The 12,837-nt window shown below is 43.4% G+C and overlaps 1 protein-coding gene across 1 annotated transcript in view; it reads right to left on the bottom strand.

Annotated features, from left to right (window-relative positions):
• The window catches only part of NKAIN2 (sodium/potassium transporting ATPase interacting 2), a 1,110,439-nt gene that overhangs the window by 14,533 nt on the left and 1,083,069 nt on the right, over positions 1–12,837 (bottom strand). The window contains exon 6 of the mRNA XM_088443070.1: positions 10,065–10,146. Coding sequence (XP_088299196.1) covers positions 10,065–10,146 — 82 coding nt within the window. The remainder of the gene's footprint in view (positions 1–10,064; positions 10,147–12,837) is intronic.

A 12,837-nucleotide genomic window follows, 5' to 3' on the forward strand; every position in this document is an offset into this window, starting at 1 on the left:
AGTGCACTGCGGCCCGGTCATCAGGTGATCGGGTCCCAGTGCAGTATGAGAGATCACCTGACCGGAGGAATGGAGACCATCACCGGAGGCCTGGAGCATGCAGGTAAGTGTAAGTAAGGGAGGGGGGGTCGCGGGGGGGGGGAGAGGGGGTCGTGGGTGGCGGGGCTTAGCGCCAGGGGCGGGGCTTAATGCCGGTGGGGGGTAGCAGCGGCGGGCGGCCGGCGCATGTGCGTGCACTTAATCACGGTATTTTCACAAAAAATACAGTGATAAGGCTCCGAAGGGGATTCGCAGGGACAGAGCTTTATCGCAAGCTCTGTCCCTGCAAGGGATTTGTAGTAAATCCCTGTGAAATTGCCGGACTTCGCAATGCGAATTCAGTCGGTAATATCACACTACAATCTGCATTACAAATGCAGATTGTAGTAAATAGAGCCCTATGTGTTTGTTTGTTTTTCCTAAAGGTGCCAGTGTGTGTGTTGTTTTTTTTTTAATTCTAAGCTTATGTGATTTATTTTTTTTATGTGTTTTGCCATTGTGTTTTTTTTTTTCATGCAAAGCTTTATGTGATTTATTTACTGTGGGAGCCTATGTGTCTGGTTTTTCTTGTCCTATGGGTGCCAATGTGTTTTTGTATTTTTTTTTTTCATGCAAAGCTTATGTGATTTATTTATTTTTTGCGGCAGAGTCCTGTGTTTGGTTTTTTCCTATGAGTGCCAATGTGTGTGCATTTTTTTTTTCATGCAAAACGTGTCTTTTTTTTTAAAAATTATTCTTGCAAAACACATGAGGAAAATTAAATTCCACTGAGAGATGTTTAAAGTAATGTGCGCCCAATGGATAATTATATTTATTCGAGTCCATTACTTTTGAAGCACCCATAAGCACTGGGTATAGCCATGCATATTGGCTAAACCTGTCTAAATCCAGAGTATCAGCATCCAAACTGCCGTTTCAGCATCCAACTTGGACTTTTCACATGACTCCCTTGTTTTGAGAGGCCACACCCCTACTGACACAGCCACATCCCCATGATTCATTTGCCACACCCATTTTTTACTTGCGTCTTCGGTGCACATATACACTGTATGCCCATACCCCCACTTCAAAATTCCCACTTCGACCACTGTATATATATATATATATATATATATATTACACCAAAGAGGCTGCACTCCATGTACTTGCAATGCCGACGGTGGGTGCCCTCCTAGGTAACGCTGTAAACAGGATACCACAAATAGCCGATAGGTAGCATACAGCACAATAACATCCAAACACAGCTGGTTTCAACGTTTCAACGTTTCGAAACGTTGAAACTTTGAAACCAGCCGTGTTTGGACGTTATAGTGCGGTGTGATACCTATCTATTGGCTATAATATATATATATATATATATATATCAAAGAACCAGCACTCCACAAGAGTATAAAATAGCTTGCCTTGTTGCCTTCCCAGGGTAGGACCCTAAATAGTATAGAAGCAGATGGACGGCACTCGTAGGACTTATGAAATATCAACAAAAGTGTTTGACCATTAGGTCATTTAATGCCAACGGCTCAACAGAACTATACAAAACGAACACATTAATATAGACAAACAACTCTCCCAGGTGCTGAGACTGGACGCCGCAGACGAGGAGGAGCGATGTCACTAGGCTTGGTCTCGCAGCCCACATGTTCTCCACCCGCGTCCCTGACAGTAACCTGGGTAACCAAGATGCCAGTTCCAACTTGCAGGAGACGCACATGGTGATACAGGGACCACGGCACAGGAGAGTATCGCCGTCACAAATCCTGGAAGGGCATCAACAGTATTAAGTGACACAAAAACCACAACCAATGTTAAAAATGACACATAAAAAAAAGAAACAAGTCTGAAAAGGGAGACAATGATTGAGACTACATATATAAAGAAAAAGTAAGATGGTATAAAAGTCAGAGTCAAAGAATATCAAAGAAATGACACCAAATAGTGAATAAGGATCTTAATAATATGGTGATACATAAAAAAAAGGAAACCAAGAACAGCATATATGAAAAAAATAAATACTCCAATCGATCAAAAAATATTGATTGATCGAACAAAAACATTGATGAATCGAAAAATATCAATAAATCGAAAAAAATAAAAAAAATACTCCAAAACAAAAAAAGTTGATATTACAAAAAATTAATAAATGCAACCACTGGCGCACCAAAAGCAAACACCATATATATATATATATATATATATATATATATCAAAAAAAGGGGACTTATAGCATAACAAGTCCCAAAAAGGGACTTTTGAGACTGGAAACAAGATGGATCCATCGGATGAACAGTGTGGCCCCTTATGGGTTGAACGAAAACTTACAAGTTTCCTGTTTTTTATAATCCTCCATTGGTTTTCTACTTTTTCTTTTGAATTACCCCTTTTTGGGACTTGTTATGCTATAAGTCCCCTTTTTTTGATATATATATATGGTGTTTGCTTTTGGTGCGCCAGTGGTTGCATTTATTAATTTTTTTTCAATTTTTTGTCATATCATCTTTTTTTGTTTCAGAGTATTTTTTTCGATTTTTTTCTATTTATTGATATTTTTCGATCATCGATGTTTTTGTTCAATCAATATTTTTTGATCGATTGGAGTATTATTATTTTTTTTCATACATGCTGTTCTTGGTTTCCTATTTTTTTGTATCACCATATTATTGAGATCCTTATTCACTATTTGGTGTAATTTCTTTGATATTCTTTGACTCTGACTTTCATACCATCTTACTTTTTTTATATATGTACTCTCAATCATTGTCTCCCTTTTCAGACTTGTTCCATTTTTTATGTGTAATTTTTAACATTGTTTGTGGTTTAGTGATGTCACTCCTCCTCGTCTGCGGTGTCCAGTCTCAGCACCTGGGTGAGTTGTTTGTCTATATTAATGTGTTCGTTTTGTATAATTCTGTTGAGCCTTGAGAAAAAACCCCTTGAGCGGGATTGAAACGCTGGTATTAAATGACCTAATGGTCAAACACTGTTGTTGATATTTCGTAAGTCCTACGAGTGCCGCCCATCTGAGTATATATATATATATATATATATATATATAGTGACAGGGTCAACATAATTCCACATGAGGTAAATGTGGAATATCCAGATTTCCCAGCTTTGGCAGAGCGAGGGCTTTAGGATTGTGTAAAGGTCCAGTTCAGGTATTGCCTCAGTGAGTGCCTGGAAAGTCGGCTGATTACAGACACCTGTGAGAAGCTGGTTTAAGAAGTGCAGAGACACCAAGGAAACTAAGGGCCTGCTTCAAACCCGCTCGCGAGTGCTCGCAAGCGGGTCGATGGTGCCCAAGTGCGCATGCGCACGACGGAGGTGGCTCCATTGTGCGCATCCTCGAGACCCGAATAACGACGGCCAAGTCGTCATTATGGGTCTTGCACCAAAGGGGGCGTGCTGTCGATGGTGATTGACAGCACGCCCCCTTTGGTGGGCGTGCTGGGGGCGTGGCTGATCAGAGGAAGGCGTTCCCATGGGAATGCCTACCGCCTGGGGCCAGCTCCACTGACACCACTAGTCAATGGGAGTGCTTTTGGCTCTGATAGAGCCAAAAGCACTCCAGGGCTTGCGGGAGCGAGACCCTACCACAGGGTCTTGTCGCAAGCCCGATGGTCGCGATGATCTTGACCATCGCGACCATCATTTTGGCCGCTCGCTATAGCTGTGGATGGTCACCCACAGCTATGCGAGCGGCCAGGAGGCCGCTCCAAAAAGGAGCAGAGACGGCCCTGATTCAGAGCGAGCACTCTGTCAGAGCATCCGGCTCTGAATCAGGGCCTGGGCCTGATGGTGAAATAGTCGCCCAGCTTATAGGCCTGGGGATGACTAGTGTTAGAGTTCCTGGACCTGCGAGTCCACTGAAGAAATATTGCTGTATTGGAAGACTTTGTATAATATCTTGCCTGTGAAACTGCCATATCCTGTGTACCTGCCTGTGGTGAGCATTAAAAGCTACTGATTGAATTTACCCAGTCTATGTGATTATTGTCGCATTTGGCACCCGAACAGGGACTCTTGCTGGATACTGCTATGCAGCAAGAGCCTATGCAGCAAGAGCCCAGGTACAGTGACTGGACCACCCACAGCGGCAGTGAGATGCTTTGCAGGATGCTACCCACTGTGCAGCGGCTTGGTGAGTGAGTGTGGCAGGCCAGCCATAAAAAGCAGTTGTTCACAGTGATAATATGTCTGTGTATATGCAAATTGTGCACAATATAAAAGACTGCTTAAGTCCTGTGTATGGCCAGGCAATGTGGTGCAGTTTTAAGAGAAGCCAGCTGATATAGTTTTTGGGAATCTGGCTTCCAAAGGAGAATTTATAAAGCCTCCTAAGTTTGTCCATAAAGGGATAAAGCAGTGTAATATGGTGGAGCTCTTGAAAAGTTTTGCTGAAATAGCTGCAGGGCAACAAGCTCTGGCAGCAGCGCATCAAGCACAGATTCAAGAGCAACAAACTCTTGCAGCAGGGCATCAAGCACATTAAGGAGAGCAGACCCAATTTCAGCTATTACATGCAGAGAAAACTGAAGTGAGGAAAGGTGGGCATGAGCGAGAGGTGTTATGGAAGCGTACTCCATCTGATGACATTGAAGCTTTTCTGTGCACCTTTGAGCATACTGCTGCACGTTTAAAATGGCCTGAGGAGGAGTGAGCTGCCAGACTTGCTCCCTGTCTCACAGGGGAACCTCAGAAAGCATATGTTGATTTAAACATGACTGAGGCAAACTCCTATCTGCACTTAAAAAAGGCCATATTAAGCAGAGTGACTGGACCTAACAAAGCTCAGGAGTTTCAGGAATGGCAGTTAAACCTGTCTGAAGCACCAAGGGTCCAGCTGGGCAACTTAGTCAGGCTGAGTAAGGCGTGGTAGCAGCTGGATAAGAACTCTGCTCAGCGTATAGTAGAGGTAGTGGCATTGGATCATGCTGTGTGGGTACTAGATTGTGTGGTGAAACAGTGGGCTCTAAAGGCTGATCCTCAAATGTTTGAGGCGTTAGCAGTGGTGATTGAATGGTACCTGACTTTTGGGAAGTTAAACAAAGCCAAACAGGAATTCCAGCCAGTTCCCAAGCCTAGAACCCAGGTCCCAGTTGTTAAAGCCAACAACCCACCTCCAGTTGTGTGTTTTGATTGCAGCAAGCCCAGTCATTTGCGCCGGAACTGTCCAAAGCAGGGCAAGACGATGGACTGTAGTGCAGGAAAAACAACTCAACCAGTGGTCAGCATGGCTACTGGAAGCACTTCACCGGCGCAATCCACTTTGTTTCTTTTGATGGTCCTTAATGGATACTGGCAGTGAATTAACCGTCATCTCTGCCAACCTGGTTCCACCTGGGGCTGATCAGGTGCTACCCAAGGTAAAGGTTATATGTGTACATGGGGATGTAGAAGAATTCCCCCATGTGCACTTCCCAATAGTGATTAAAGGGTGATCCCTGAAAGTGATAGCTGCAGTATCTGCCAGGCCACCCTACCCATTGATCCTAGGTCAGGACTTTTCATTGTTACAAGATGTAGTAGATGTAGATGACAGCAGAAGGTCCACATCAGAGGTGTCCCAGGAGCCAAGCTCTGCTGTTTCCCAAAGTTTAGTGGCTGTATCGCCGTCCTTGGGCAGTGAGCAACCAGAGGGGAGTGAGACCGAGACACAGTGGGTTCCTATTGGCAAGGAAGTGTCCTTGCAGGACTTTGGCAAGGATCATCAGAATGATGTTAACTTGATAAATGCATTTGAAAATGTTGTAAAGATAAATGGTAGAGTAATCAATGCTTTACCAGCAGAAGTTGTACCATACTTTGCATTGAAAAATGATTCGTTATATCGTGTAACTTATCTGCAGGGTAAGAGAGTAGACCAATTGTTGGTTCCCTGGAAACACGATCAGTTGGTGTTAAGGGAGGCTCATACACACCTGTGGGTTGGCCATTTGTGAAGGAGAAAACTCTCCAGCGTATTCAGTTAAGATTCTTCTGGCCCAGCATTCATGCAGCAGTAAAAAGGTTCTGTCAGGAATGTCCAGTGTGTCAGAAGACAGCACCCCGGCCAGGGTTTTTGGCACCCTTGGTTCCCCTCCCTGTCAGTTCTGTACTTTTTGAGAGAATTGGTATGGATATGATAGGGCCGGTGGAAAAATCTGCTTGTGGGCATCAATACATATTAGTGGTGGTAGATTATGCCAGAAGATACCCGGAGGCCATCCCGCTACGTAACATGAAATCTAGCACTATTGCCCGGGAATTGTTGATGCTATATAACTGCTTGGGAATACCAAAGGAGGTCTTAATGGGCCAAGGTACCCCTTTTGTCTCTAAACTAATGAAAGATATATGCCGACTGTTAAAGGTGAATAGGATTACTACCTCAGTTTACCACTTGCAAACAGATGGGCTTGTTGAATGCTTTAACCAGACCCTTAAACAAATTATAAAAAGGGCGGTGTCTGAGGAAAAGAGAGATTTTGACTTACTCCTACCCTATTTGATGCTTGCAATCCAAGAGGTGCCCCAATCCTCTACGGGATTTAGGGCCTGATTCAGACCTGCTCATGAGCGCTATGCGCTCACAAGCGGGTCGATGGTGGCCCAGTGCGCATGCGCACGACGGAGCCGGCTCCATCGTGCGCATGCGCGAGACCCGGATATCGATGGGCAAACCATCGCTCGTGTCTCATACCAAAGGGGGTGGGCTGTCGATGTTGAATGACAGCATGCCCCCTTTGGTGGGCGGGCCAGGGGCATGGCTGCCCAGATGGAGGCATTCCTGTTAGAGCCAAAAGCACTCTAGGGCTTGCAGCAACGAGACCCTACCACAAGGGTCTCATCGCAAGCCCGATGGTCGCGATGGTCTTGACCATCTTCCTGGCCTCTCGCTATAGCTGTGGGTGGTAACCCACAGCTATGCGAGCGGCCAGGAGGCCACTCTAAAAAAACAGAAAGCTGACCCTAATTCAGAGCGAGCGCTCTGTCAGAGCGTCCGGCTCTGAATCAGGCCATTAGTCTCTTTGAACTCCTCTATGGGAGGCAACCTAGAAGGATTTTAGATCTGTTGAAATAAGGGTGGGAACAACAGTCATGCCAAGAGCCTAACATCATTCAGTTTGTGACCCAATTGTATGGGCGTTTAAGGCAAATTGCGCCACTCGTGAACGAGCACATGAATAGGGCACAACAGCTGCAAAAACGTGACCGCGGTTAATCGGTCTTTTAAACCGGGAGTCAAGGTACTGGTTCTGGTACCCACCACTGAAAGCAAAATGTATGACCAGTGGCGAGGCCCTTATGAAGTTATAGAGGCAGTGGGACCTGTTAATTATAAGGTTCGACAGGAGGGTAGAAATGCAAATCTACCATGCAAACCTGTTAAAACCCTGGAAAGAGAGCGCTGGTCAGTCCTCTTTGGTTGCCAAGGAAACTCCAGACTGTCAGACTACCCAAACTCCAGAAACTCCAGACTACCCATTGAAGTTACCCTTAATCCCCACCAGAAACAGTAGGCGGTGAGTTTAGTAGCACGGCACCAAGATGTGTTCTCTGCCATTCCGGAAAAAAAACAAATTATCCAGCATGATATAGTTACTTCTCCTGGGGTGGTAATAAAACAGGCCATACCATATACCCGAGGCAAAGCGGGCAGTGGTTAAACAGGAAGTAGAGGAAATGCTGTGCCTAGGGATCATAGAGGAATCAAATAGTGAATGGAATAATCCCATAGTTTTAGTGCCTAAGCATTCAGGAGCTTTAAGATTCTACAATGATTTTCGCAAATTAAATAAAGTGTTACAGTTTGATTCCTATCCGATGCCCCGGATGGATGAGCTGGTGGAGAATTTAGCAAACAGCCAGTATCTCACCACCCTAGATTTGACAAAAGGGTATTGGCAGATTCTTTTAACTGAGGCTGCTAAGGCCAAGACAGCCTTCTCTACCCCAGAAGGTTTGTTTCAGTATAAAATGCTGCCGTTTGGTCTGCATGGGGCTCCGGCAACCTCCCAGAGGGCTCTGAACAGGTTGCTGCGGCCTCACAAGGAATATGCAGCTGCATATCTTGATGAAATAGTCATCTTTAGCCCCAACTGGTAGTCACACCTACCAAGAGTAGAAGCAGTGTTGCAATCTTTACGGGCACATGGGTTTACTGCTAATCCTGAGAAGTGTGCCATTGGAATGGTGGAGGCAAAATATTTGGGATACATTGTAGGCAGAGGGCAGATAAAACCTCAGCCCAGTAAGGTGGAGGTGGTCCTCACATGGCGTAAACCCAAATGTAAATCCCAGCTCAGAACATTCCTTGGCCTAGTGGGTTACTACCGCAGATTTATTCGTGATTTCACAACTAGGGCAGCACCATTAACTGTGTGTCTTGAAAAACAGTCCCCAGGCAAGATAGTATGGTCTAGAGCAGCAGAAGCTGCATGACAGGATTTAAGGCGCACCTTGTGTGCAGAACCTGTTTTGCAGGCTCCTAACTTTAAAAAGCAGTTTATATTGCAGACAGATGCCTCAGGTACGGGATTGGGGGCAGTCCTTTCCCAAGTGATAGAAGGGGAAGAGAAACCCATCCTCTGCCTTAGCCGGAAATTGCTGCCCAGGGAGCGCAAGTACTCAACGGTGGAGCAAGAGTGCTTGGCAATTAAGTGGGCAGTAGACTCATTAAAATAATATTTGTTGGGCCGGGAGTTTTTGTTGGTTACAGATCATACCCCTTTATAATGGCTGCACACAAACAAAGAAGTGAATACTTATGTAACCCGTTGGTTTTTGTCTTAGCAGCCATTTAAGTTTGAGGGTGCAGCATGGTTTGGGGAAACAGCATCTCAATGCTGATGCCCTTTCCAGGAAGTTTGTTGGGCCACCTGCCTCCCACCCGCTAAGGCAATGGCAGGGTCGACGGCCACAACCGCAGTCCTGCCCAATTGCCCAATTGAGGATGCATGGCCACCGTCTCAGGCACACGACGTGCTAATGTGCGGCAGCCGCTGATGTGGACAACAGGAGAGCCTGCAGCCTCAGCGCTCTCCAGTAGTAGGTAAGAGGTCAACCAGACATGGAACAGGATGTGCGGGGGGCGGGACATGGTATGATACAAGGACTAGATCAGCGAAAATCAAGGAATAATATAGGAATGGAGAGGTGTTAAATAGGGACAGCAAAATGAATGAGAAGAAATACAGGAAAGAACAGCAAGAGAGAAAGAGAAGGAGAATGAAAGCACTAAGAATTATATTAAGGCAATATTACACTGACAAATGTACTTCTCTGTCCTGGACAAAAACTGGAACAAAGAGAGAGATTTCCATATATCACTCCATTAAATACTCCTAGACCACTCCCCATGAAACATTAATTGGCTGCATAAGACCAGCTAAACTTACAGGGGCAATAGCCAGCACGTTATTAAACTGGCAACACTCAAAACACTTGTGGTTTAATGTCCCTCATGCTTAAATGTCAGCCTTCGGGCTTACTTCTATGCATTTTGTATGTATCAGAGTTTTATTGATTTTGCTAGAATTTTATTCACTTGATAATAGTCATTTTTACTCTTCAAAATTACTAATGTGTTCTACTCAATTGCATAGTTATGTAAAAAGAAACAGTTATAATCCAATTTCTTTCTATTATGTCCCAATATCCTTGTCAACTGAATGTGTGGTGAAAATGACCTGCAAGCTTTATGTGAGTGGTTCAGCCACATACAGTACAGCTGTATTGCAGGGAAAATATTAATGCCAGCCTAAACGAGAAATGTAAAATAACTATGTCGAGATTTTTCATTTCCTGATTTAAGACAAGAAACCATTAGAGAATAGGGCTAAAGTTAATTTTAAGCAGATCACATTTCCAAAAATCATTAAACTGAAGAGTGAGAAGAGTAATATCTGGCTTAATATCGTGAAGTGTAGCCTGGGGTCAGAATAGAGGAAAATGTGAATGTGTTTAATTTGTATTTTTTTATCCTTCAGCAGAAATAGCCTCTTAATAACTGTCACTCACAGCATGCATGAAGCTGATATACTTACATATACATGGGCTGCAGCTGTAAGTGAGATGTCTTCTGAGGACCCTGGTAGCCATAGGAGTCAAAGCCACCTATGAAATCAACTGCAAGAGAAGGAAAAAACTTCATTATCATTGTCACCTCAGGCAGAACGTGGCTATAAATCAGAAATGAACTTCCAGGGTTGTATGACAGGCTACTGATAATCAGTAAGAGTAACTAATTACCTAAATGTTCAGAAATGATTCATGCTACAAAATGAGAAGGGATTGTGAAAGAAAAAAAGGGTAAGAATGATAAATCATTATTAAACCTTCTCACCCTGCTAGATTATTGTTATCATCATTGGTATTTATTGAATGAAAGGTTAACATGGATAATAGGAGTGTACACAAACAAAACACCAAATAAGCACACAGTTGCATTAAATAAAACAGTACATTTGGGAATCATTAGAATGTGGCAACTATATATACATCGGAAGTACAATATGCTATGATTTATATCACAAGCAGAGCTCTTGTGACATACAAAATATGTATAGCACGCAGATATAAAAGCACATGGGGCTCCAAAAAGCATAATATTTTTTTATTCCTTTCCTATTATCTCCAGTGTCCCTTCAATCCTCCTGGTTTCAGGTGAGTATTTCTCCCCTATCCCTAAACCTAATCCCTATCCCTAACCCTTCTTTTAGTGCTAAACCCTTACCTCCCCCTACAGTCTAACCCTTATTTCAGTATTGTTAAAATGTCAACATGTCACATATTGACATTCTGAGAACATCTACATGTTGCATGTTGACATTTTAACAATACTGACCGTTATGATGTCGACAATGTTGTCATTGTGAACCTTTTGACTACATCCCCTGTATAAGAACTGTGGCATAGTTATACGATTATAGGTAGGCATAATTCATTTGATCATAGGTGCCAACTTTACAAGATGATTGGGGGTCCTCACAATATCCCCCTCCCCTTATAGATGAAAAATGGAATACATAGGCATGGTTCGTAACTGTGGCAGCACATACATTGGGGATTCCTAAGTACCCACAGAGCTGTCTCCTATGATTCTGATGATAAAATTATAAATTGAAAGCTTGCGAGCAGGGCCCTCTTAACCTTTTGTCTGTCTGTTATTACCCAGTCTTGTTTAATTAATGTTTTGTTCCCAATTGTAAAGTGCAATAGAATATTCTGGCACTATATAAATGTTAATAATTTATCAACACTCAGGGGTAAATTTACTAAGATTCGAGATGGTTCCGATTTTCAAAGTGATTTATCTGGTACTTGCCAAAATTCGGGTGATTCAAACCCTTTTTTTTTACTAAATTTACCAACAGGTGATTTGAGGCTAAACAAGTTTGCCGATGGTGAAGCAGAACGAGATATTTCTCCCGAGTAACTCGTTTTGCAGGAGATTACTCACCCAAGATTGCAGTGTTTTCTCTCTGCAAATCTCTTCCGAGCAAGCAGCCTGCACATATCAGTGAGATATGTGCTTGGTGCTTGTGTGTTAAGACTTGTAAAAAATAGATAAATGTTTTTTTAAATAATTGATGTGAGGTCCCCCCTCAATAGACTAACCAGCCTCGGGCTTGCCAGTCTGTCCTTGTTCTTAATTTACAGGGAAAAAAATGTGTAGGGTTCCACTGTAAATTACGAACCAGCAACAGGCAGCAGGGACAGAGCTGGTTTTAAATATACGGAGAAAAAAAATGACGTGAGGTACCCCCGTATTTTTAAAACCAACCCTGGACCCTTTCTAACGGGGGACTGATGCCACAGCCAGGGGAGCCCTTTCACTGGGCCCCCCCAGCCGCAGCATCAGCCCTGACCATTAGTCAGCCCAGGCCAGGGATCCTAGGGAGTTGTAGACTCCCCCAATAAAGGTAAACTAGACCTAAAAAAAAACAGAAGAAATTTCATAGTGCAATACATTTAAGATCTCTTTTATATCACAATGACCCCCTTCTTTTTTCAGAATCGTACCATTAGGGATGGTCTACTATAAAAAGTAGACAGAACAGCATGTATTAAAACTTGTAGTTCTCTTCCGAATAAATGGTTTTCCTTTTTCTTTTAATAAACACAATCTCCAACGTTGTATATGTAAAGAGAGAAATAATTCCAAAAATAGTGTAATACTATTTTTAATTCCAAATACAGTTTTAAAACATAATGAATGAAACAAATGCGAGTGTGGAATAAATGGACCCTCACCAGATGACTTGGTCTACCCAATCAGTAGACAACAAAGCATAAGTCCGAAATCTGAGGCGTCCCCGGTAGTTGTTAGACGGACCAACTGGGAAGTGTCCAAAAAAGTCCTCACTCAGCTCCTCCACCAACGTGTTTCGATACTATTGCATCTTTTTCAAGGTATGAGGAGACATGCAAAGCCTTCCGATATATATATACCCCGCCTAATAAGCATAAGCTAAACCTATTGCCAGACATGGATCAACTTGCCAGACTAAAGGTATGGTTTCCCTGTTAAGAGAGCCGCTCCCTCCACTCCATCTCTGTCCACAGTTAAAGCCGGTTGATGTAACCTCAGGTGATGTAAATCGGCACCCATCTTGACCACAGGTCTGTGTTCCGAGCCTCTCTTTCATGCTCGTCGTGTCACTTCCGGTCACCTGTTCCCATACTTCCTGTGTTACTGACTGTGCATTAGAGATTCAATGGACTTAATTCAATAGGGAGTCAGCGTCCTTCTTATTAGCGGCGGCCATTTTTGCAGAGATTTTTATCGGAAGACCCATTTAAAATACAAAATGAAAC

Source organism: Taudactylus pleione, unplaced genomic scaffold (genome assembly GCF_031769625.1).
Source record: "Taudactylus pleione unplaced genomic scaffold, aTauple2 ptg000326l, whole genome shotgun sequence".
Lineage (NCBI taxonomy): Eukaryota > Metazoa > Chordata > Amphibia > Anura > Myobatrachidae > Taudactylus > Taudactylus pleione.